The sequence below is a fragment of the Rana temporaria genome, chromosome 3, assembly GCF_905171775.1.
Source record: "Rana temporaria chromosome 3, aRanTem1.1, whole genome shotgun sequence".
NCBI lineage: Eukaryota > Metazoa > Chordata > Amphibia > Anura > Ranidae > Rana > Rana temporaria.
The window spans coordinates 431655415-431680400 of NC_053491.1; the positions used below are offsets into that span (position 1 = coordinate 431655415).

Below are 24986 nucleotides of genomic sequence, written 5' to 3' on the forward strand. Positions count from 1 at the left end.
GAACGTGGATGGGGAGGAAAGGGAGAAGACAGCGGGTGGGGATGGGAGAGTGTGCTGGAATGGAACGTGGATGGGGAGGAAAGGGAGAAGACAGCGGGTGGGGATGGGAGAGTGTGCTGGAATGGAACTTGGATGGGGAGAAGACAGCAGGTGGGCATGGGAAATGTCTGATGCTGTAAGGGTGTAGAAGGTTAGGGGTTGGGTTGAGGAGCGCTTGGTGGGGGTGTTGTATGGGTGAAGGGGGGGGGAAGCGCTGGGGGGTTGTTGTATGGGTTAAAGGGTGCTGGGAGGGTTGTTGTATGGGTTAAAGGGTGCTGGGAGGGTTGTTGTATGGGTTAAAGGGTGCTGGGGGGGTGTTGTATGGGTTAAAGGGTGCTGGGGGGGTTGTCGTATGGGTTAAAGGGTGCTGGGGGGGGGGTGTTGTATGGGTTAAAGGGTGCTGGGGGGGGGGTGTTGTATGGGTTAAAGGGTGCTGGGGGGGGGTGTTGTATGGGTTAAAGGGTGCTAGGGGGGGGGTGTTGTATGGGTTAAAGGGTGCTGGGGGGGTGTTGTATGGGTTAAAGGGTGCTGGGGGGGGTGTTTGGGTTAAAGGGTGCTGGGGGGGGGGGGGTGTTGTATGGGTTAAAGGGTGCTGGGGGGGGGGGTGTTGTATGGGTTAAAGGGTGCTGGGGGGGGTGTTGTATGGGTTAAAGGGTGCTGGGGGGGGCGTTGTATGGGTTAAAGGGTGCTGGGGGGGTATGGGTTAAAGGCTGGGGGGGTGTTGTATGGGTTAAAGGGTGCTGGGGGGGGGGGTGGTATGGGTTAAAGGGTGCTGGGGGGGGTGTTGTATGGGTTAAAGGGTGCTGGGGGGGGGGTGTTGTATGGGTTAAAGGGTGCTGGGGGGGGGTGTTGTATGGGTTAAAGGGTGCTGGGGGGGGGTGTTGTATGGGTTAAAGGGTGCTGGGGGGGGGTGTTGTATGGGTGCTGGGGGGGGGGGGTGTTGTATGGGTTAAAGGGTGCTGGGGGGGGGGTGTTGTATGGGTTAAAGGGTGCTGGGGGGGGGGTGTTGTATGGGTTAAAGGGTGCTGGGGGGGGGGGGTTGTATGGGTTAAAGGGTGCTGGGGGGGGGGGTGTTGTATGGGTTAAAGGGTGCTGGGGGGGGGGGGTGTTGTATGGGTTAAAGGGTGCTGGGGGGGGGGTGTTGTATGGGTTAAAGGGTGCTGGGGGGGGGTGTTGTATGGGTTAAAGGGTGCTGGGGGGGGTGTTGTATGGGTTAAAGGGTGCTCGGGGGGGTGTTGTATGGGTTAAAGGGTGCTGGGGGGGGGTGTTGTATGGGTTAAAGGGTGCTGGGGGGGGGGGGGGTTGTTTGGGTTAAAGGGTGCTGGGGGGGGGGTGTTGTATGGGTTAAAGGGGGCGGGGGGGGGGGTGTTGTATGGGTTAAGGGTGCTGGGGGGGGGTGTTGTATGGGTTAAAGGGTGCTGGGGGGGGGTGTTGTATGGGTTAAAGGGTGCTGGGGGGGGGGTGTTGTATGGGTTAAAGGTTGCTGGGGGGGGTGTTGTATGGGTTAAAGGGTGCTGGGGGGGGGGTGTTGTATGGGTTAAAGGGTGCTGGGGGGGGGTGTTGTAAGGGTTAAAGGGTGCTGGGGGGGGGGGTGTTGTATGGGTTAAAGGGTGCTGGGGGGGGGGGGGTGTTGTATGGGTTAAAGGGTGCTGGGGGGGGGGGGTGTTGTATGGGTTAAAGGGTGCTGGGGGGGGGGGGTGTTGTATGGGTTAAAGGGTGCTGGGGGGGGGTGTTGTATGGGTTAAAGGGTGCTGGGGGGGGGGTGTTGTATGGGTTTTAAAGGGTGCTCGGGGGGGTGTTGTATGGGTTAAAGGGTGCTGGGGGGGGGTGTTGTATGGGTTAAAGGGTTGCTGGGGGGGGGGGGTGTTGTATGGGTTAAAGGGTGCTGGGGGGGGGGGGGGTTGTATGGGTTAAAGGGTGCTGGGGGGGGGGGTGTTGTATGGGTTAAAGGGGGCTGGGGGGGTGGGGGTGTTGTATGGGTTAAAGGGTGCTGGGGGGGGTGTTGTATGGGTTAAAGGGTGCTGGGGGGGGGGTGTTGTATGGGTTAAAGGGTGCTGGGGGGGGGTGTTGTATGGGTTAAAGGGTGCTGGGGGGGGGTGTTGTATGGGTTAAAGGGTGCTGGGGGGGGGGGTGTTGTATGGGTTTAAGGGGGGCTGGGGGGGGGGTGTTGTATGGGTTAAGGGTGCTGGGGGGGGGTGTTGTATGGTTAAAGGGTGCTGGGGGGGGGTGTTGTATGGGTTAAAGGGTGCTGGGGGGGGGGTGTTGTATGGGTTAAAGGGTGCTGGGGGGGGGGGTGTTGTATGGGTTAAAGGGTGCTGGGGGGGGGTTGTTGTATGGGTTAAAGGGTGCTGGGGGGGGGGTGTTGTATGGGTTAAAGGGTGCTGGGGGGGGGGGGTTGTATGGGTTAAAGGGTGCTGGGGGGGGGGTGTTGTATGGGTTAAAGGGTGCTGGGGGGGGTGTTGTATGGGTTAAAGGCTGGGGGGGGGTGTTGTATGGGTTAAAGGGTGCTGGGGGGGGGGGTGTTGTATGGGTTAAAGGGTGCTGGGGGGGGGGGTGTTGTATGGGTTAAAGGGTGCTGGGGGGGGTGTTGTATGGGTTAAAGGGTGCTGGGGGGGGGGGTTGTATGGGTTAAAGGGTGCTGGGGGGGGGGGGGGGTGTTGTATGGGTTAAAGGGTGCTGGGGGGGGGTGTTGTATGGGTTAAAGGTGCTGGGGGGGGGTGTTGTATGGGTTAAAGGGTGCTGGGGGGGGGTGTTGTATGGGTTAAAGGGTGCTGGGGGGGGTGTTGTATGGGTTAAAGGGTGCTGGGGGGGGGTGTTGTATGGGTTAAAGGGTGCTGGGGGGGGGTGTTGTATGGGTTAAAGGGTGCTGGGGGGGGGGTGTTGTATGGGTTAAAGGGTGCTGGGGGGGGGGGGGTGTTGTATGGGTTAAAGGGTGCTGGGGGGGGGGTGTTGTATGGGTTAAAGGGTGCTGGGGGGGGGGGTGTTGTATGGGTTAAAGGGTGCTGGGGGGGGGGGTGTTGTATGGGTTAAAGGGTGCTGGGGGGGGGGTGTTGTATGGGTTAAAGGGTGCTGGGGGGGGGGGTGTTGTATGGGTTAAAGGGTGCTGGGGGGGGGTGTTGTATGGGTTAAAGGGTGCTGGGGGGGGGGGGTGTTGTATGGGTTAAAGGGTGCTGGGGGGGGGGTGTTGTATGGGTTAAAGGGGGGGGGGGGGGGGGGGGGGTGTTGTATGGGTTAAAGGGTGCTGGGGGGGGGGGGTGTTGTATGGGTTAAAGGGTGCTGGGGGGGGGGTGTTGTATGGGTTAAAGGGTGCTGGGGGGGGTGTTGTATGGGTTAAAGGGTGCTGGGGGGGTGTTGTATGGGTTAAAGGGTGCTGGGGGGGGGTGTTGTATGGGTTTAAAGGGTGCTGGGGGGGGGTGTTGTATGGGTTAAGGGTGCTGGGGGGGGGGGTGTTGTATGGGTTAAAGGGGGGGGGGGGGGGGGTGTTGTATGGGTTAAAGGGGGCTGGGGGGGGGGGGTGTTGTATGGGTTAAAGGGTGCTGGGGGGGGGGGGTGTTGTATGGGTTAAAGGGTGCGGGGGGGGGTGTTGTATGGGTTAAAGGGTGCTGGGGGGGGTGTTGTATGGGTTAAAGGGTGCTGGGGGGGGTGTTGTATGGGTTAAAGGGTGCTGGGGGGGGGTGTTGTATGGGTTAAAGGGTGCTGGGGGGGGGTGTTGTATGGGTTAAAGGGTGCTGGGGGGGGGGGTGTTTGGGTTAAAGGGTGCTGGGGGGGGGTGTTGTATGGGTTAAAGGGTGCTGGGGGGGGGTGTTGTGTGGGTTAAAGGGTGCTGGGGGGGGTGGGAAGCGCTGGGGGGGTTTGTATGGGTTAAAGGGTGCTGGGGGGGGGGGGGTGTATGGGTTAAAGGGTGCTGGGGGGGGGGGGTGTGTGGGTTAAAGGGTGCTGGGGGGGGGTGGGAAGCGCTGGGGGGGGGTTTGTATGGGTTAAAGGGTGCTGGGGCGGGTGGTTGTATGGGTTAAAGTGTGCAGAAGGAGTATGGATTACATTGATGTAGGAAGAGATGCTAAATGGGGAAGTATGAAACAAAAGAATTATGCCACGTACACACGAACGGTTTTCCCGTCGGGGGGGGGGGGGGTGGGGGTGACACGATGGTTTTCCCGAAGGAATTCCGCTCAAGCTTGTCTTGCGTACACACGGTCACACCAAGTTCTGACAGTCAAAAATGCGGTGACGTACAATACTACGACGAGTCGAGAAAAAGGAAGTTCAATGCTTCCGAGCATGCGTAGACTTAATTCTGTGCATGTGCGTTTTTTTGTGCGTTGAAATTGCATACAGACAAACGTTTTTTCCTGAGGGGGGAAACATTTTCCTTTTTTTTCCGGCAGTTTTCCTGTTGGAAAAAGTCTGATGGAGCATACACATGGTCGGGAATCCTGGCCAAAAGCTCTTATCGGACTTTTTCCGACGGGAAAACCGGTCGTGTGTACGGGGGATTAGTTTTGAAACGTAGTCCATGGACTTTATGGGCATGCAACTTTCATTTGTTAAAAAATATCAATGTTTATTCATTTTCTGCCATACTTGCCTATTTACAATAATGAGTAGGCAACAAGAGACCACTATGGGGTACTCTGGGTACTCGTTGGTTTAAGACATAAAAGTGCCATGTCCTGTTGCTAGGAAACAGAAGAATTTATTTAAGACCGCAGTTCATAGAGTTTATGGGCACACAACATTCATTTGATTAAAAAAAAAAAAAAACTTTCATGCACATTTAAAATCAAGTAAAACCCAAAAGTACAGTAGCATGTTACACCTATGTATCGATAAGGATGGTAGCCCCTATTAAGCTATACAGTAATATTCACAAAAAACAACAATCCTAAATCCTGTAGAACAGGGCTCAAAACTACTAGCCAGGCCTTAATAGTTGCTTGCCACCAGTTGCCCCACCTCTAAACACGCCCTCATAATTTATCTCATAAAATGACACTTAAATGTTTTATGCAGAATAAAGTTACAAAAATTTAATAACAAATTTATCCGTGCAGCTTTGCCAGTGCCCATCAATGCAGCCTCACCAGTGCCCAGGGATCAGAGAGGAGAGCCAGCCGGATCATCACACAGAGCAGGGATCTCCCGCTGTGCCAGTTTTGATTTGAATTGCCTGGCGGTCGCAGTCAAATGTAGTCCCGCCTCCAGGACCGGCTTCTATGATCACACATTCAGGCATTGGACCAGTGTGCTGTGTATCAAGGAAGCCGGTCCAGGAAATGAGACTTTGACAGCAGCCGCCGGGCAATTCATATCAAATCTGTGTCACAGCGGGAGATCCCCGCTGTGTGTGATCCGACTGGCTCTCCTCTTCCTCTCTTTTCTTCAGGTTCCTGGCCGATTGCTGGGAGAACGGCTCCCATTGATCCCCCCCCCCCCCAAGTTTGTTTGGAATTGGAGTTCCATGTGTCAGAGCGCGTCTTCCTCCTCATTCTCTTTCCCAGAAATGCAGCAAGTAGAGGAGCCCAGTGTGCTGAGGTGTGGAATGGTGAAGGCTAGTAATGTACGTTTAGAACTGACCAAGGGACTACCAGGAATGTAGTACCTGTTCAAACTGTCAGCATTACTCAGGGCTCTTTCACACGTCCGTTCGTCCGTTTTTTGGACGTCCGTTAACGGACCGCAATGCTTTCCTATGGGTTAGCGTCCGTTAGCGGATGAGCATCCGCTAACGTCCGTTAACATCTGTCTCCGTTAAGCTCCGTTTTTTTGAACGGAAGAAAACCCTATTTTTCTTCCGTCAAAAAAACGGAACGGACGAAAAACGGACGTTAGCGGACGATCCATTTACCATCCGATCCGCTAACATCCGTTTTTCATCAAAATATGTAAAAAGCCCCCCAAAAAAAAAACAAAAAAAAACGGATGGAAAAACGGATCAACTGATGGAAAAAAAAAAATGATCTAAAAAACTGAGCGGACGTGTGAAAGAGCCCTAAACCTGTAGGCCTCGTTCACACCATGGTGCAGAGATGTCAGTTTTTCTGCATGTTGTTCTCTATGTGTCCTGTTCACACCTCTGGTATCGCGTGCAGATTTTCTGCGCAGAAATTTGCAAGGTGTATGCAGTTTTCTGCATGGGTAAAAAACTGACATGACCTCGGCATTGGTGTGAACAGGGCACATAACTGACATGCATGAAAACTGATCAGCGTGCATGAAAACTGATGTCAGTCAGTCAGCGTGCATGAAAACTGATGTCAGTCAGCGTGCATGAAAACTGATGTCAGTCAGTCAGCGTGCATGAAAACTGATGTCAGTCAGTCAGCGTGCATGAAAACTGATGTCAGTCAGTCAGCGTGCATGAAAACTGATGTCAGTCAGCCAGCGTGCATGAAAACTGATGTCAGTCAGCCAGCGTGCATGAAAACTGATGTCAGTCAGCCAGCCTGCATGAAAACTGATGTCAGTCAGCCAGCCTGCATGAAAACTGATGTCAGTCAGCCAGCCTGCATGAAAACTGATGTCAGTCAGCCAGCCTGCATGAAAACTCACTGAAAAGTGCATGAAAACTGATGTGAATTCATGTCTCTGCAAGTGAAATCTGCATGGTTTTCTTATCAGTTTTCCTGCACGTAAGGTGTGAACGAGCCCTTGGTAAACAGAATTTGAAGTACATTATGTAACGATTACAATCCTGTAGCTGGCGTCAACTTGCCAGCAACAGGAGTGGATGATGAAACTACTCACTTGCTCCTACAGCATCATTCTCTCACCAAGCAGCACTGTGCGTGTCAATGGATGCACACAGCCAGGTTCGGAAGCGAGCCCATAGGTGCGCCACTATAGGCAGCTTCCTATAGTAGTATAGGACCCCAGAAGAAGAATTTTTGCACAGAGCAGGTAATTTATTACGCGTTTGTTACTTAAAAAATAAGCAAGCAAACTCTGAGCCTTTACCACCGCTTTGTCATAATGTAGTGGTATGCACTGCATGCTAGGATGGTATGACAGACTCAGGCGAGTAAAACTGAACCCTCCAGAGCTACAGTGTCATGGCACAAACACGCTGTCATTTTTCCCTTCATGGTTAGGTGATGGGGTCTCTTTAAAGCGGAACTACTCACCACCACCTTCCAGTGGTGCAGCGGTTTAATCCTTAGCAGGCTGCTATCATCTTCTCCCTGGGTTACTTCTGGGTGCCTGGTTTTCAGGTTTGATTTGCCAGGTGTGCCAATGAATGGCCACTCTAGGGGCACTTTCAAACTGGGGCGATGCGCTGGCAGGACGTTAAGGCTACTTTCACACTGGGGCGGTGCGCTAGCAGGATGTTAAGGCTACTTTCACACTGGGGCATTGGGGGTATCAGCAAGCCCTCTGGCTTTCACACTGGAGTGACAGGGAAGGTGCTTTACAGGTGCTATTTTTAGCGCTATAGCACCTGTAAAGCGCCTCAGTGTGAAAGTGGCTTCAAATGTGCAGTTTTACTGTATTGGGGGAGGGGGGGGGGGTCCGAAAACCAGTCGATATCTGGTGTGACCACCATTTGCCTCACGCAGTGCAGCACATCTCCTTCGTATAGAGTTGATCAGGTTGTTGATTGTGGCCTGTGGCATGTTGGTCCATTCCTCTTGAGGCTCGGTTCACATATGAGCCGCATGCGGCTCACAGCGGAGGTACGGTGCGTCCTGGTTCACCGTTTCAGGTCTGATTTCAGCCCGAATTTTGGGCTGGATTCGGCATTGAAATGGACCAAAAGACACACAGGGGTTGATTTGCTTAAACTGGAGAGTGGGAAATCCGATGTAGCTGTGCGTGGTAGCCAATCGGCTTCTAATTTACGCTTGTTCAATTTAAGCTTTGACAAAAAAACTAGAAGCTGATTGGTTTCTATGCAGGGCTGGACCAGATCTTGCATACTCCAATTTTAGTAAATCAACCCCACAGTGTTTTTGTGCAAAGCGCACCGACCCGCTGCAGAGATATGCGAATTGGCTCCATAGAGAGCCGGTCAAAATCTCCTGCTATTGTGAACTGGATGTGGAAATCTGTTTTTGACAAGTACCCTGTCCCCACTTCCACTGAACCTCGCTACGGCACGGCTTCACTGCCAGGTTCCCTTACCGGCAATGGCGACAGCATCACTTGACAGCAGATGGAAACATTGGCTGGGGTGCCAACATAGCTGGATTCCAGGACAGGTAAGTGTCCTAGTATTAACAGGCAGGCATAACTCTGCTTTAAAGACCAGCATTGAGCTCAGACAGGAGATAAAATAATTCCTGTAGGGTCTTCGGTCTGCCATAGAGCGATTTTTCTTTCCTGTAAACACGGGATGCAGGAATAAAAATGGCTCGATTTCCCTATAAACACAGACCGTGTTGATGGGGAAGTCCCTGCCCCTGCCACGGAGCCATGGGGAGCTGTCCCTGCCAGGAGAACACAGTGATTATGGCTAGCGGCTGTTAAAGTGATATTAAAGGTTCAAGTTTAAAAAAATTAAAATAAATAACAACCATATCCTACTTGCCTCCACTGTGCAGTTCGTTTTGCACAGAGTGGCCCCGATCCTCCTCTTCTGGAGTCCCGCGGTGGCTCCTCCTCGCATTAGATAACCCCCTCTGGGAAGCTCTCTCCCAAGGGGGTTAACTTGTGGGCGCGCTCCATTAAGCCTTATACATGGTTCAAATCTCAGCCAGTTCCTGATGAGATTTGAACAGTCTATGGCCAGTTTTAGATGTTTATTAGAACATAAGCATTCTGCTATGCATTGCTTGAAAAAACTGAACAAGAGATGATCAATAGATATGTCTCTCTACTCTAAAGCTTGCAATGGACGGTTTTCAGGTACTGTTGATCGATCAACTTGGGTACAACCAGTCTGCCAGATTTTACATGCGATTATTGCAAGTGTCTGTTATAGCCACTATAATTATCACTGTGTCCTCCCGGTAGGGACAGCCTCGCCCCCCCTTCTGCCGGGAGAACACAATAGCTCCGCAGGAGGGATTCCCCCTTCAACACTGACTGTATTGATGGGGGAATAAACTGCTTGTTTTCTGGGCATTATTTGCCCATGGGCGCATACTTGCACCTATGCCTTCCTCCTGCATGAAAACGCCAGAATCACATGCATTAGGGATAAACGCCCAGTGTGTATAGGAGGCCTAATGCTGTTGTCTAATGCCCCGTACACACGATTGGATTTCCCATCGGAATAAACTCAGACGGGTTTGTGTATGTAAGATATCTTGCATACACACGGACGCACCAAATTCCGACTGTCGAAAACGCGGTGATGTACAACACTACGACAAGCCTAGAATAATGAAGTTCAATGCTTCCGAGCATGCGTGTTTTTTTTTTCCGTTGGAATTCCATACAGACTAACATAATTTCCGATATAATTTTTTTCTGTTGGGGGGGAAAAAGAGATGTTCTCTTTCTAAGTCCGTTGGAATTTCCGTCGGAAAAAGTCCGATGGGGCATACACACGGTCGGAATATCAGATAAAAAAATTCTGTCTGACTTTTCCCATCGGAAATTCCAACTGTGTGTACGCGGCATAAGGAGACTTTTTCTCCCCTTGCTGCAAAGGGACAGAGACCAGCAGGTAATCACATTGTCCCGAGTAATTTGTAGTATCTGATTGGTAAATAATCATCATAAAAATAAACAATAGAATGCCCTTTTTTGCAATAATCATTCTGTACTTAAAAAGCCCCCCAAAACACCCCAGTAATGAAGGGATTAAAGTCTAAAATGATTAAAAAACAGAACTCCAGTTGTTAATATGTGGCCTTGGCTCCATGTTTATGTGGAGTAGAGCTTGTTGCCTGTTGTAAGCTCAGAGTAGCGTGTTTTAGGAGATAAATTACGGGATGACAGGGTATAGGCTGTAGGATATACATTACAGGCATATGTTTCACGGGTATCCATTTTAGCTTGTTGTACACTGTATGGGGAGCCAGAATGCCAGTTGTTCTAAACAGATTTGGGCTCAACGAGGTTCAAAAATTGTTGGCTATGCACAGACCAAACATAATATGCAAAATGAGCCACTATTTACTAGCAGCATTGACAAATCTAAATGTGCATATTGCCAGATCATGCAGGTACACTTCATAAAATTGTATTAAAGTGGCTGTGGCTTCTTTTTTAAATTTTTTTAAATGTATTTATTTTTAAACCAGTGCCCACAGTATACCATTATAGTGGTGCCAATGCTTAATTTTTTCAACTATATTGAAATAATAACAGCGTGCCATTTTCGTCTCTCTTTATTCACTGCAGTGAGTTGTGATGTGAACTGGAAGCCTTGTATATGCACAGGAATGGCGTTGGGCAAGGAGCCCAGTGCAACCCAACACATATGGTGGAAAGGGTTAGGTCACCTTTACAAAATACTGCCTAATGCTGGTAAGGGGGTAAAGGTACTGCCAGGCATTAGATGGGGGTAATTTTCTACCAAGAAGGCCAACGCGTCTATTGTCTAAGAGAGAGGAGTTGAAAGTGAGGAGATGCGTCCTAGAAAGATTAGGTTTTTAAGACGCTCTAAAACTTCAAGTGGTTGTAAACCCTTAAGCCCTGTACACACAGCCCAGAATCTCGTCAGGAAAAAAACGTTGTTTTTCCTGACGAGATTCTTGGCAAGATTCTCTTGTCAATATTCAATTTTAGTCAGAGCTGCATTTTTTTTTTTTTTTTTTTTTTTTTTTTTAGGCGTCTGTAGGCGCCCCTTATCTGCATAGGGAATTACATAGTTAGTCAGGTTGAAAAAAGACACAAGTCCATCCAGTTCAACCATAAAAGAAAAAAAGAATCGTACAATATAATATACCCAATTCTATACCCACAGTTGATCCAGAGGAAATATTTGGTAAGGTTGAACTAACCCTTTAAAAATTCGAAGGGGAAAAAAAAGTTGGGCTGTTACTGATTAAAATTTTCGTGTTCGTAATCGTTTTTTTTAATTGATCGACTAATTTCGATTAATTCTAACGCACATACATTTTTTGGATCACCACCATATATAGTGCCCACTGTAATATCCACAGACCTCTCCCCCCGCTGTAATATCCACAGACCTCTCTCCCCCGCTGTAATATCCACAGACCTCTCCCCCGCTGTAATATCCACAGACCTCTCCCTCGCTGTAATATCCACAGACATCTCCCCCACTGTAATATCCACCGACATCTCCCCCGCTGTAATATCCACCGACCTCTCTCCCCCGCTGTAATATCCACCGACCTCTCTCCCCCGCTGTAATATCCACCGACATCTCCCCCGCTGTAATATCCACCGACATCTCCCCCGCTGTAATATCCACCGACCTCTCTCCCCCGCTGTAATATCCACCGACATCTCCCCCGCTGTAATATCCACCGACATCTCCCCCGCTGTAATATCCACCGACATCTCCCCCGCTGTAATATCCACCGACCTCTCTCCCCCGCTGTAATATCCACAGACCTCTCTCCCCCGCTGTAATATCCACAGACCTCTCCCCCCCAGTGTAATATCTACAGACCTCTCTCCCCCCCCCCCCACTGTATAGGAAGATTAGTGCTTGCTTAGTCTTACCAGAGAAGACGGCCGAACACGAGCAGTTGACTAGTGCACCACTAGTCCCGATCAAAATAATTTTGATCGATCAAAAAAATTAACGATTAATCGAAGAATTAATCTTTAATTTCCACAGTCCTAAAAAAAGCCAAGCCAGCATCCTTCCCACGTTGCAGAACTCTGCTGTCTTTAACCACTTGAGGATTCGGAGCGTAAGAGATACGTCCTAGAAAGATCGTTGAGGTTTTTAAGACCGTATCTCTTACTTCCAGCTCCTCTCCCTTAGACATGAGATGTGTTTGTCTTCTCAGCTGAAAATCACTCCTATCTATTGCCTGTCAGTACCTTTAGCTTCAATAGCCACCTTGTCCTACACAGTTCAGTTATTAGGTGCAAAATGATCTTGCCTCACCTTTAAACTTACAAAACTATATGTGGATTTTACTATATAAACATATTTAAACGTACTATATAGTATAGTGTTGACTAATGCTGCTCTTTGCCATGTTTTGCAGGTGGAACCCAATGCTACCGTTGCAGATATAAAGGGCTTGTTCACCAAATCTCGTAGGTATTTAGGATGGGTACTGCTAATCCTTGCATATCAAAGCCCCTGTGATGACCTGTAAAAAACACAAAACAAACTGCTCTAATTAAAAGCTGTTAATGGTAATCAAATGATAGCATGGAGGCTTCTCCATTTCAGCTCACCACCTGTTTGCTTAATCAGATATAAAAAAGCAGGATTAACCCTGGAACCTGAACTGGCAGCAATACATTGTAAACCGGGCTGTTGTTACATTGCTTGCCAGTGTGGGTCATATCTCATTAAAGCCTCCTATGTCACCATGTGTTTTGTACGCACTCGACTTTACTGAAGGGTGAAGAAGAGAATGGGAGGTTGCCTTTTGGCAGAAGTGATTCCCAGGGCTCTGTCTATTCATTAGGTCTAGAACTAAGGCGGGCAGACAGCAGGGCTATTTGTGCAGGAGATTGGCAGAATACCCTATTATTTGGATTCACCATACGGCTACACTACCTCCCTAATTACTGCTGTCCAGGTTTTGGTTCCCCAATATTGGCCCAAGTGGATATACCTGTATTCATATAGGTTTATCTTGGGGATGTTCATACCATCCACTTTATAATCTATGTTTACCTACAACTGTGCATCTCTATTCTAGAGCCCTAATCTCTGCACACCCCTGCTGTCCCTGGCAGGGCTTTGTCTTGGGTTGGCTTTGGTGCGCCTGTGCCCGCCCCCAGGCATTGTGATGAACACCCTCTGATCTGCTAGCGGCTACAGTGATTGCTGCCCTGCCACTAGCATTGTGGTTCCTGAGGAAGCCTTTAACCGGCCAAACGCTGACCTGACTACCGGAAATATACAGATATATATATATATACACAAATATTTCTATAGAATTTTTATTTGTGTGGCCTATAAAGTCTGATATAGGCGATGCGTGAATATTTTCTGCCCGCAATCTCCTTTTTAAGGTATTAGTACCTCATTATTCACAAATTATGCCCAGCAGTGTGATGCGCCCATAATGAAGAAAAGCTGTTGCCCTGGCTTACCATTTGCCCAGCACCACACTAGTGCTACTGTAGGTCTATGAAGATTCTCCTTTACATGGGTTGTGGTAGATACGGTATAGTAGTCGCTAGTCCTATCCAACTGGCCTTAATGATGTCCAAGTAGAATCCTCAATTTAAGGTTACTTTCACAGTGCTCCGTTGCAAAAACGCATAAGCTTCCATTTTGCACTTCTGAAAAAAAGACATGTGACTCACACTGCAACAAAAACATTCTTGGTGCATTTTTGCCACGTTCATTTCAATGGGAGATGCGTTTTTTTTGGTGCTTTTAAAAAAGTGTTAAGCACCGTTTTTTTTGGTGCTTTTAAAAAAGTGTTAAGCACCCGTGTCTAGGTATGCAATCTAAATAAATTAATAAAGAACAAGGTTGTTTAGGGTTAGGGACTTTGAGGAAGCCATGGTAGGGTCACATATTTCCATCCCTAGGGACTTTAATTGAAATCATGGCCTGATAAGGACATGTATTTCCATCCCAATCTGAATCACAAAGGAGGGGTTGAGCAAGGGGAAGGCGGGACTTGTGAAGCGCGTGACAGCCAGAAGGTATTAGGAGGAATTTTATTGAATACAAAGTGGTAAACATACATAATGGCAATCTCAATAGTACATGAAATTATACATGCATTGCCTAAAGAAATTATAATATGCACATGCAGGTAATGATGATAACAATGGTAATAAGATAGCACAATGATTTACATGGTAATAACTCCTGATGTAATCACAATACATTTCCTGGTTCACCACCAAAGGATTGGTATAATGCTAAAATACAAGATATGCCTGCAGAGCCTATGGCCTAACCGAGCCTGGAAGAGTTAGTATTGGTAAAATTGAGGATTATGGGTGAATAGATAAGGACACAGCATCCGGTATCTCTACGCGTTTCATGTCTTAAATGACAATCATCAGGAGCAAGCACGTGAGGTATCTGGAATGAAACTGGTATAAGCTAAAGCGTAAAATATAGGGGAAAGCTGTTTGGGGGCAGGATATATAATGGGAACCCCCAGAACCAGCAATAGCTTACTGAGGTTGTATGGATCTATGGTGTGGCGGTAGGGCCCCATGAGCCATCCGAGGGCGTCCCCAGTCGGGAGGCGCGGCAGTCCGCTCTGCGCAGACGAGGTGGGAGACCCCCCGGGCAGGCAGGGAACCTGTTGGGTTCATCCTAATACCTTCTTCCTGTCACGCTCTTCACACAAAGTCCCGCCTTCCCCTTGCTCAACCCCTCCTAAATAAATGAATGGTGTAGCTGAGCCGCTGCTATCTATACTTGTCCCCTCAGGTGAGCCAATGTGGATGAATAAAAATACAGACAGCGCTTGCTCCACAATAAACAAATATATGGTATCGCTTCTATTATATTATATGCTATAAAGTTATTGCTGTACTAATCTATATTAGAAATGAATGCATGGTGACCGTAGCAAAACATAAACCAAAATGATGTTGTGTACAAAAACTTCTATGATATGAAAATAGTCGATCAGTATTTTAAAGTGACATTTATAGTGTAAAAAGTGTTTTTTGTGCAAAACCAAAGTCTTTTCTGTACAGTAAAGTGCTGTTGTGCTCCATTCATAAGATAAAAGCTGTGCATCCACCACATGATAAACACTCCGCACTCACCAGATATAGTCCCTTACCTTTAGACCCCTTTCACACTCTGACCACGGCCGCGTTAGCGCTAAAGCGCCTTTTGTTTTGCGGCTGATTTTACAGCTGTTTAAGCAGGGCTTTTCGGCCACTAGCAGGGCGTTTTTAACCCCAAAGACGGGGTGAAAAGCACATGTGTTGTGGCGAGTTGGAAGTGCTTTTTAGGTGCTTTGGAAGTGCTGTCTATTCATTTCAATGGGCAGAGCATTTTGGGAGGGCTAAATATGGTGCTCCCAAAACGCCCCAAAGATGCTGCATGCAGGACTTTTCCTAACGTCCCGCAAGCGCATCGTCCCAGTGTAAAAAGACACCTTGACATGAATGGGAGGTGGTTTTCAGGCGCTATTTAGAGGCTATTTCTAGCGCTAAAACATCTGAAAATTGCCTCAGTGTGAAAGGGGTCTTATAGTAAGGAAAGTCTGCTGAGCTTGTAGATATTTTTTTGAGACCTATCCCACTGTGGTGTCCTCCGGTAGCTTCCACTGGTGCAGATTGCCTCCAATGATGGATCCAGAGCTCCATAACTGGGTTATACAGGTATGCAATAAATGGAGAGAAAGCTCCTCATGGTGTAAAATCCTTTGGTGATTTATTCATTATAAGGCATTTTACAAGGTAAAAAACTAATGGGAATTGGCTATATAAAAATAAAAAGGGACAAAACGTCACTATTAAAAACGGCCTCTGGATTCAGAGTAATGGACGCTGCCAGTTACCTGGCGTGCGTTTCACTCTCTAGTCTGGAAGTGAAGCACAGGAGGGTCAGCTTTATGCCTTTAGTCATCTATGTGCAACGTTATCAAAAGTAGAATCCTTCATTTAAGTGCTCTGCTGCATATGCTTTCGATGCCTTTTGCACCTGTGAGTGCGTTTTTGATACTTTTTTGGCACATTTTTGCCACGTTTTCCATTCATTTCAATGGGAGGTGCGTTTTTTTGATGCTTTGTTATTACCATGCCGAACCTGCACCAGCTTGAAGGACTTTTAAAAATGCAAAGAATCCCACAACTGACCAGCATGAAAGGTTCCACAGGATTTAATGGTCATGCATTCTTCTTCCGCATTTTTTATGCTAAAACGGAAGAACTTCTCAGTATGAAAGAAGCCTAATCCGTAAAGCTCAGGAAGCTACTTGGATGAGTAGTTGCACTATTCCAATATTACTGAACAAGTCCAGTTAAGTGTGACTAACCACGATTGGGTTTAGAGTTTCCGTATTCCTGATATGTAAACTGTGCTAAAAATGTGTTTGTGTTTTTTAGATCCTGAGTGGTATCCAGCCAGGCAGTCATTGCGTTTGGACCCTAGTAAGTATCTTTCTATGCTTGCAGCAGATGCTGTAAATATTGCTAAGGGGTAGTTTTAATTGTCTGTTAAATAGGAGAGCATCAGGGCCCTTTTTTTATATAGTGTCATTTCTAAATAAATATATGATGTGTTCACAAAATATGTTTAATGATTTAACAATGAATACAGAACTGCATTAGTTTGCTTCTTCTATATTTGCCTGGAGTTGAACTGCTTGGTCTGCATTTAGATGTGCAGAACACATAAGTCAGGGCTCGACAAATCCCGGTCGACAGGTCGACTAGAAATAGCGTCCTGGCGACTTGGCTTGGCAGGTGGGCAAAAAAATTAAATACATTTTGTTCCATAGGACCGGCGCTCCGTGGACTAGGCCGAAGCCGTGGCCTCGCCTAAAACATCCTGGGAAAGCTTGCCGCGTTCCTTGGAAAAGGCCGCAAGCGGCATCTGCCGCTCGCGGCCTTTTCTCAGGATCGCTGCAGGCAGGATGTTTTAGGTGAGGCCGCGGATTCGGCCTAGTCCGCGGAGCGCCTTTTCCACAGGAAAAGGGAGGGGGCGAGCACGACACTCCACACCAGGGAGAAAGCCTTACATTACGGTGTTGAGTTACAGACAGAAGAACAGGAAGTGAGGATTTCTCAGAAGAAATAAGGACATTTAAAAGCAAAATGGAAGGATGAGGTAAGTGAAGGAGGACTGCACTAAGGTAAAGGAAGCTATTTAGGATTTTTTTTTACCATTTACAACCCCTTTAACCTTACCCTCTGCATTGTACTCTGATGCTCTGCAATGGCGAGTCAGCAAGCCCAGACTGCTATCTACCAGACACCTGTTTGCGATCTACAGGTTGCTGAGCCCTGGCCTAGGTGATCCGAACAAAAGTTTTCCCTCCTCCCTTTCCTTCCCTCGCAGCCTTTTGGGACACATCACAGGTGCCAGGAGGCTGTAGGACCATTCTCACAGTGCAGCCTGGCTTTTGCACTGGACTGCTGGCTATGACGATGCCAAGAGTCACAGCTGGCTGCCCACAGTTTACATGCTTGAAGTCAGCCAGCCCGGGTGAGGACAGTGCTGGATCCCCCTGGGTCAGTAGCTGCTGACTTTTAATATTTTCGCACTTCTAACTGAAGAACTTCTTTAAGGGAAAACCGGCATGCTTATATTGTTTTTGTGGGTTATGAGGAAACGGGTCATACTGCTATTAGGCAAATTTGTTTGGCTCATGGTTCGTCTTTTTTTATTGTACACCGGTTTATAGAATATATGTTTTATGAAAAGTTTTGGGATTACCTTTTTATGTGTTAAATGTTATATGTAACCTTTTATGTGACAGAGGGAAGATCTCTAAAAGATGAGGATATTCTGCAAAACCTGCCAGTGGGAACAACAGCGACTCTGTACTTTAGAGACCTGGGAGCACAGATCAGCTGGGTCACTGTGAGTATATGCACATGTCTTTGTAAATGGTGGACAACGCACTTCAATGTATATTGATATACACACTGTAACTTGGCTCGGCATGCTGGAAATCGTAGGGATGTCTGTTCTCTTATGCCCATGCATTGCTGCATACTTGCATCAAATATATGAAATGGTGTAAACCAGGGATGGCAAACCAGTGGCCCGGGTGCCACATGTGGCCCGCGGAGCCCTCTGATGTGGCTGCGACCTCCTACTCTGGAACGGCGGCTTGGCAAGCCCAGATCGCAGGTTGCCGACCTGCCATACTGCAACCTCAGTGTTGTGAATGAAGCTGGTGGTAGAGGAAGAAAGCGGCTGCAGTGCAGAGCCCCATAAGCCGATGCGTCCTCTACAGTGCTGGCTTTTGCCACAGGTGGACTCTATGGCAAAGTTCAGCTAACCAGCAGGTTAGACACAGGTGCACTACGCTGCACCCGCAGTGTGGGTAAACCGCAGCACATCAGTGTGAAAGCAGTCTTAGGCCCTTTTCACATGATCAGCCCGACCAAATAGGACCCTCAATTCACCTCTACAGAGCGACAGATGTCAGTTTTACGCCCGCCTACCTCCAATCCAAAAAACAAAAGGGAATTTGTCCCCTTCCATCTGGGTGGATCGGAGGGCCAATAGAGTAGCCGTGACCTGTCATCTGCCCGCTCTGCTCATTGTGGCCCGCGACTGGTTACCAAGTTGCTTAAGTGTCCCTCGCTTTTCAAGAGGTTGGGCACCCCTGGTGTAAACGATTCATGCCTCAATGGTGTTATTAAAGCGGAGCCCCCCCCTCCGTTGTCACATTTGACACCTTTCAGGGGGGAGGGGGTGCAGATACCTGTCTAAGACAGGTATTTGCACCCACTTCCGGGAGTCCTCTCTGTGGGGATTCTGCAGGTAGTGCGTCACTTCCCGCCCCCGCCCGTTGTGTTCTGGGAAACACACGGCTCCCAGAACACAGCGGGGAGCAGTGAGGACGGCGCTGCGCGACTCGCGCATGGGCAGTGAAGCTGGAACGCTTCACTTCCTGATTCCCTCACCCAGGATGATGGTGGGGGCAGCAGATAGACAAGCGATTGCTCGTCTTCTGTTGCAGACGTCGCTGGACTCCAGGACAGGTAAGTGTCCTAATATTAAAAGTCCGCAGCTGCAGTATTTGTAGCTGCTGGCTTTTAATATTTTTTTTAACGGCAGAGCTCCGCTTTAATGATCACTGCTATTACAGAGGAGGCTTAAAAACACTATCGCCAGTTCCCAGTTGTTGATTGCTGTCCTTGTACATTGACCTTCCGTTCCCTCTACTTTTGTAATCAGATGCAAAATGCATGCCGCTACATTTTCTTTAAAGTCTAAGTTCATCTTTTCTTTCTTTCCGCTCCCCTATGTGCCAATATACCATTAATGTACCTTGGTTGCAAAAAAAAATACAAACTTTTCTTTGATTTCTAGAGCAATCCTTATCTTCATGACTTCCTGATATGTAGATTTAAAGGAGAAGTACAGCCAAAGCTTGTTAGGCTGTACTTCTCCTGTGGATCACAGGAGTGCAGTTTGTTTTGCACTCCTGTGATTTGATTTTAGAAGACAGCAGGCTGAAGTGTGCTCCCTACTGACGTCAGAGTCAGTCCAGGCTCAGGCATCATCATGACCATAGGGTCGAGATCCATCCAGATCCCTGCATGTAGATGCATGAAATGAATAAAAGGTTGAGAGAGTGAATATGATATTTTAGAAAGGCAGCATGGTGGCTTAGTGGTTGGCACCTCTGCCTTGCAGCCCTAGGGTTATCGGTTTGAATCCCCACCAAGACACTACCTACATGAAATTTACATCTTCTTGTGTGGATTTGCTCTGAGTACTCTGGTTTGCTTCCAAAGTCTAAGGACATGCTAGTAGGTTGATTGGCTCCTGTTTAAAAATGGCGCTAGTATGTGTGTATATATGAATGCGAGATGGAGATCTTGGATTGTAAACTCCTTGAGGGCAGGGACTGATGTGAATGTGCATATTGTAAAGCGCTGTGTAAATTGTTATCTCCATATAAATACCAGAAATCAGTACATTTTACAAAAACAGCGACAAAAAAAATACATTTTAACGTGAACACACTAAATGCCATCCAGTTAGGGTTTACTTGTACTGTACTTCCATCTTTGCTCCATAGCATCCATGGTTTGTTTTTGTGTGATTTTTCTAAAACCTTGAAATCCCACATACACACATATATTGCACATGGAGAGAATAGAGGGCAATCTGCTGGCGTAGGCACACACATAGCTGCACAGTTATACTGATCCTGGCACATCCAGTCAAACTAACAAGAACAGGATACCAGCTACTCTTGTGGTGCCAAGTGTGCCTCAATCAGCAAACATCAAAGTCAAGGCCAAATGTCCTCTTCAGTGTAATACATACCAAAGTACAAGTGTCTGCAAAGTGGGGGGTGCTGCTCGTGTTCAGCAAAATGTCAGCTCTTGATTTCCAATAGTGTGGATGTGCCGCCTTATTTTAGTGACCCTTTTAATACTCTCAGCTTGTTAAAGTGTACTTTTGGGTTTGACCCTGGAACTGACTTTGCTGCATGTCACCTCTAACTTTCTGGAGAGCATGGCAATATGTTCTGATGCTCAAAAGGTTCCTGGTTCCTGTGTCTTAAGTGTTGACCATTCGCTGCAATAGGTGGCTTTACTAACTAGTAATGTGGCACATTGGCAGTTGGGCAGCAGCCAGCCCAAAAGCTGGTCACAATTTACATGTCAAAGTATACTATATTTTTACAGGGCCCTCAATGAGCTCTACAAGACCTATAAAATGATGTATACCCGTACATTTAGGGGGAGCCGCCGTGTCCAACTTTTTAACGATATGACTGACCTAGTATGCAGCCAGTGATTCTTATTTATTCATAGTCAATGACTTGCTCATCAGTGAAGCAGCCTTGTGCTGGTATATAGGATCTACACAGGCAAAAACTGTTCTGCCTTGCTTGGATAATTTTTTTTTTTTTTATAGAGAGGCAGAACATCTATAGAGAATATAGGAGTTGAAACGGTGGTAAACCGCAATATAAAAATAAAATAAAAAAAACTTCCCCCAGCAAAACAATAGCATAATGTGCTAGTATTAGGGCTGCGCATCTTCACCGGTCTCACGATTCGATGCGATTACGATTATCAAGTCCACGATTCCACGATGCATCACGATTGCAGCGCAACTGCGTACTAAAGGAGATGATCAGAAACTGCAGACATAGTACAGGAGATGATCAGAGACTGCAGACATAGTACAGGAGATGATCAGAGACTGCAGACATAGTACAGGAGATGATCAGAAACTGCAGACATAGTACAGGAGATGATCAGAGACTGCAGACATAGTACAGGAGATGATCTCCGTGTTTGTATATGCCGCGCTCATGTGACTGCCCGGAACGGCCCGCCAATTTGGCACCCCTAATATATATAAATTTTGTCCACATTAGAATGTGTTTTCTACGTGCTTAAACCAGCTCCCATAGAGAAGCATTGTCAGTGCAGGAAGGTGTGGGAATAGTGTAGAAGTTCAGAGTGGAGCGCCGCAGATTCTGCCAGCAAGCATCTCCCAGTCCAGGAAGAGCGACATTTATTGCTTTTCAATGTGTTGCCAGTGAAAGTCCCTCACCCGGTACCTGTAGAGCGGGGAGCCCGGTTGTCAGTGAGGTGTACACAGGCTGCGCTCCTCCCGCCTCCATCCCTCTCCTCTGCTCCAGACACACACCGATCATACACTACACGTGATCTACACACTGCCCAACACCAGACACACACTTTACACATGGTCTACACATTGCACACACCATGCCATGCCTGGATCGCACACACAGCTGCTTCCTGTCATGTGAAACTTCATGCGATGGCTGTGTGCTGTGCAGTGTGCTCAGTGCTGTGTCTGCTATCACTGCGATGTAAACATTCGGCATGGAGTTCCCCTTTGTGTGGATGTCGGCTCCCCGGGAGGAGGAGGAGGAGGGGGGATCGGGTGTACAGTGTGTGGCGGGGCCGGGTAAGGACTTTGCTTTTGTTCTGCTGCCTGCAATCAGTCAAGTGGCAGGTTGTTGCCTGTTAGGGACAGAACAAGTGTCAGCCATGGAGGGGACATTTCCTGCACTGTCAACACTGAGAGCAAAGGACAGGCGGGAGGCTACACGGTACATGACATGTGTAGGATCTGTGCCTCTGTGTACATCTCCTCCACCACTACAGGGACTGGTTTGTCCTCTGTGTACACCAGGGCTGGGGTTTCTGCTCAGTCTGGAGGAAGTTGAATGTGCAGCATGAGAAATGACATGTGCTTATAGGTCAGATCATCCGGTACGGCTGCTCCTCTCTCGGGAACTCCATCCAGGGATTACAGGGGGCGGGAACACGTGACGTCAGGACAGGAGGAGGAAGACTGGAGCGTGTACAGGCGGACACACCCACATCACTATCCGGACCTCTGAGCAGAGTAGAAACGAGGGGCGGGGCCAAACATCGATTAATACGGTCGCCTGCATCGGGGACACCCGAATCGCGATGCAGCGATTATATTTGACACCCCTAGCTAGTATGCATCACATATTGGCTTAATAATAAGATTATACACAATTTATATAGTGCCAACAATTTATGCAGCCCTTTATGAAAAACGTATCTTAAAACGAAGCCTTCCGGCGGCATTTGGTCACATTTGAGGGCTTCCACCTTCCCCAGGTCTTCCTTCCAGGTTCCTGTGCATGTCAGCGGCAGCCCTGGGTTATGGCAAGGTGCTCTGACAAAATTTTAGATTTTCCTTCACTCTCTGTCTCCGACAATGGTGATCAGAACAAATGGAGGGGTGCGTCTCCTTAGCTGAGACACAAACAACAATACATGCTTGATAACCCCTCATCAGGCTATCCAAAGCTAAAAAGATTCTTTTTGGCTTCCAATATACTTTAGTAATACAGTTCGTCTGCTTCTGTTACCTGGTTTTACAAATCCAACAGTGCAGCGCTCTAATAAAAAATTGTTACTACGATTAAATACATTTTATTATTATTATTCGTATTATTACAGTGCATAAAAATGAAAGAAATGTGTGACTAATATGAAATAAACAGCTGAAGGACCAAAGTAAGTTGAGTCAAGATTAGAGGTGCACCAAATGGAAATTTGTATGCAGAAACCAAAAATTCAGGATGCACTTGGCTGAAACCGAAACCAAAAATGACAGGTTTTTAAAGAAAATATATATAATTGTATTATATTTGACCTATTTATTATTATAATGAATTTAAATGAATATGAATCTATTGTCGGCCATTATCAGCAACTTTAGTGCAAGAAAAATGCATCCCTTTAAATTCTAATGAAATGAAATGTCTTCACACTGGTCCCTTCTCCTACAGTTGTGTTAAAAATCTTGCTGCATTTTTTTGGTCCATAAAAAAAAAAAAAAAAGAAAGGCATTGAAAACACAGTAAGAACACCTCAATAATGCACCCGTGTTTATTATTTTGATGCGTTTTTTGAGTCACATGACCCATGAAAAACACCATAAGCACAGTAAAATTGTGGCAAAATGGCACACGTATTTGGTGCTATTTTCTGCACCTTTTTTCGGTAGAATGCCGGAAACACCATTTTCAGCCACCAACATTTCGGAGCGTCTCTAGTCAAGATTTGTAGTCCAACAAGCTGTGATGAAGACAGGGATCTTTAGGATAGCCAAGGTGACACGATCCAAGCTCATGCTAAGCTTACCAGAAAGAATGTGACTCCCTAATAAGATTGCCCCATGTACGTGTTTACAATGGTGACATCATCATCACAAATGTAGTAGTGGTCCTCAAAGAAGAATTCAATCCAGCACCGGCACAGAAATGGTAATTCAAACTCCTCTGTAATTTTCATACTCCAGTAAGTTTTGTTTTAGCCCGCTATCTTTGGGGTATAAATACCGGACATGAAATAAAAGAATGCCCTATATAGTGTATTGTCATAAAACGAAGTGCTTTATTTAGTTAAAAATTACACTCACATGTTGACTGATAAAACAAGCATGTAAGCCCAAAGGTAAACGTCCTCCAATATGGATATAAGCAGTGCAGTGCTAATCTATAAAGGTAAAACTGATTATAATGATGGTGAATCATTAAAAAAAAAATAACAGAATAATAAGAGGACTATTAAACCGTTCATATAAATGAGTCCATAAACTTAGTGATGCCAAATGGTGATGATCAGTCAACCAAAAAACAAAAGGAATCACTGCTGTGAAAGACTTCTGCCACCAAATGTGATATAAGGAGGCTTACCGGAACATATGGACCCTATTCAGCTTATACCAAATGGGTCAAACAGGCAGTGGTGTCTCAAAACCTAGGTAAAGATGATTTGCTAGAATCTTCTCCAATGGATCTTATGATGTTATGAGGAATTATCAACAGCCACCGGAGCCAGTATAATATGGTGTGTAGACCTATAGGGCCCATCAGAGTCAAAACTGGAATCTTCTCTTTAGTACTCCATTAGGACATAGTTCCAAGGAGAAAGGGTAGAAGATTGCTCCTGCCCACGGCTCTCCGCTCCTCTTTTCAAGAAGAAAGGGTAGAAGACTGCTCCTGCTCCGGCTCTCCGCTCCTCCAAGGAGAAAGGGTAGAAGACTGCTCCGGCTCTCCACTCCTCTCCAAGGAGAAATTGTAGAAAACTGCTCCTGACCCGGCTCTCCGCTCCTCTCCAAGGAGAAAGGGTAGAAGACTGCTCCTGCTCCGGCTCTCCACTCCTCTCCAAGGAGAAAGAGTAGAAGCCTGCTCCTGCTCCGGCTCTCCACTCCTCTCCAAGGAGAAAGGGTAGAAGACTGCTCATGCTCTCCGCTCCTCTCCAAGGAGAAAGGGTAGAAGACTGCTCCTGCTCCGGCTCTCCGCTCCTCACTCCAACTCGCTGATTGGTGGCCATTTTGGGTGGAGCTTCTGCTGCCTCCACCCAAAATGGCCACCAATCGGCCATGCATGTGTCGCCGCCAGCCAGCGCACACACACACCCGATCACTATTTAGAGCTTTCTTTTATTTCATGTCTGAGATTTATACCCTAATGATAGCAGGCTAAATCAAAACATACTGGAGTCTGTGTAAATTGGAGGTGTTTGGGATTACAATTTCTGTGCCGGTGCTGGTTTGAATTCTTCCGTGAGGACCATTACTACATTTGCGATGCTGGTGTCATAATTGTAAAGAGGGCGCACATGGACCACTCTTATTAGGGGGTCACATGCTTTCCAGTAAGCTTGCATGAGAGTGGATGGTGTCACCTTGGCTATCCTGACTATTCCGGTGTTCATCACAGCTTGTGGGGCTACAAATCTTG

General features: G+C 47.3%; 1 protein-coding gene across 4 annotated transcripts in view; it reads left to right on the top strand.

The window, feature by feature from the left end:
• The window catches only part of TECR (trans-2,3-enoyl-CoA reductase), a 71961-nt gene that overhangs the window by 15650 nt on the left and 31325 nt on the right, over nt 1–24986 (top strand). For all 4 annotated transcript variants that reach the window (XM_040346345.1, XM_040346344.1, XM_040346342.1 and 1 more), the window contains 3 exons: nt 12117–12168; nt 16126–16170; nt 17502–17605. In XM_040346345.1, the coding sequence (XP_040202279.1) occupies nt 12117–12168; nt 16126–16170; nt 17502–17605 (201 nt within the window). The remainder of the gene's footprint in view (nt 1–12116; nt 12169–16125; nt 16171–17501; nt 17606–24986) is intronic.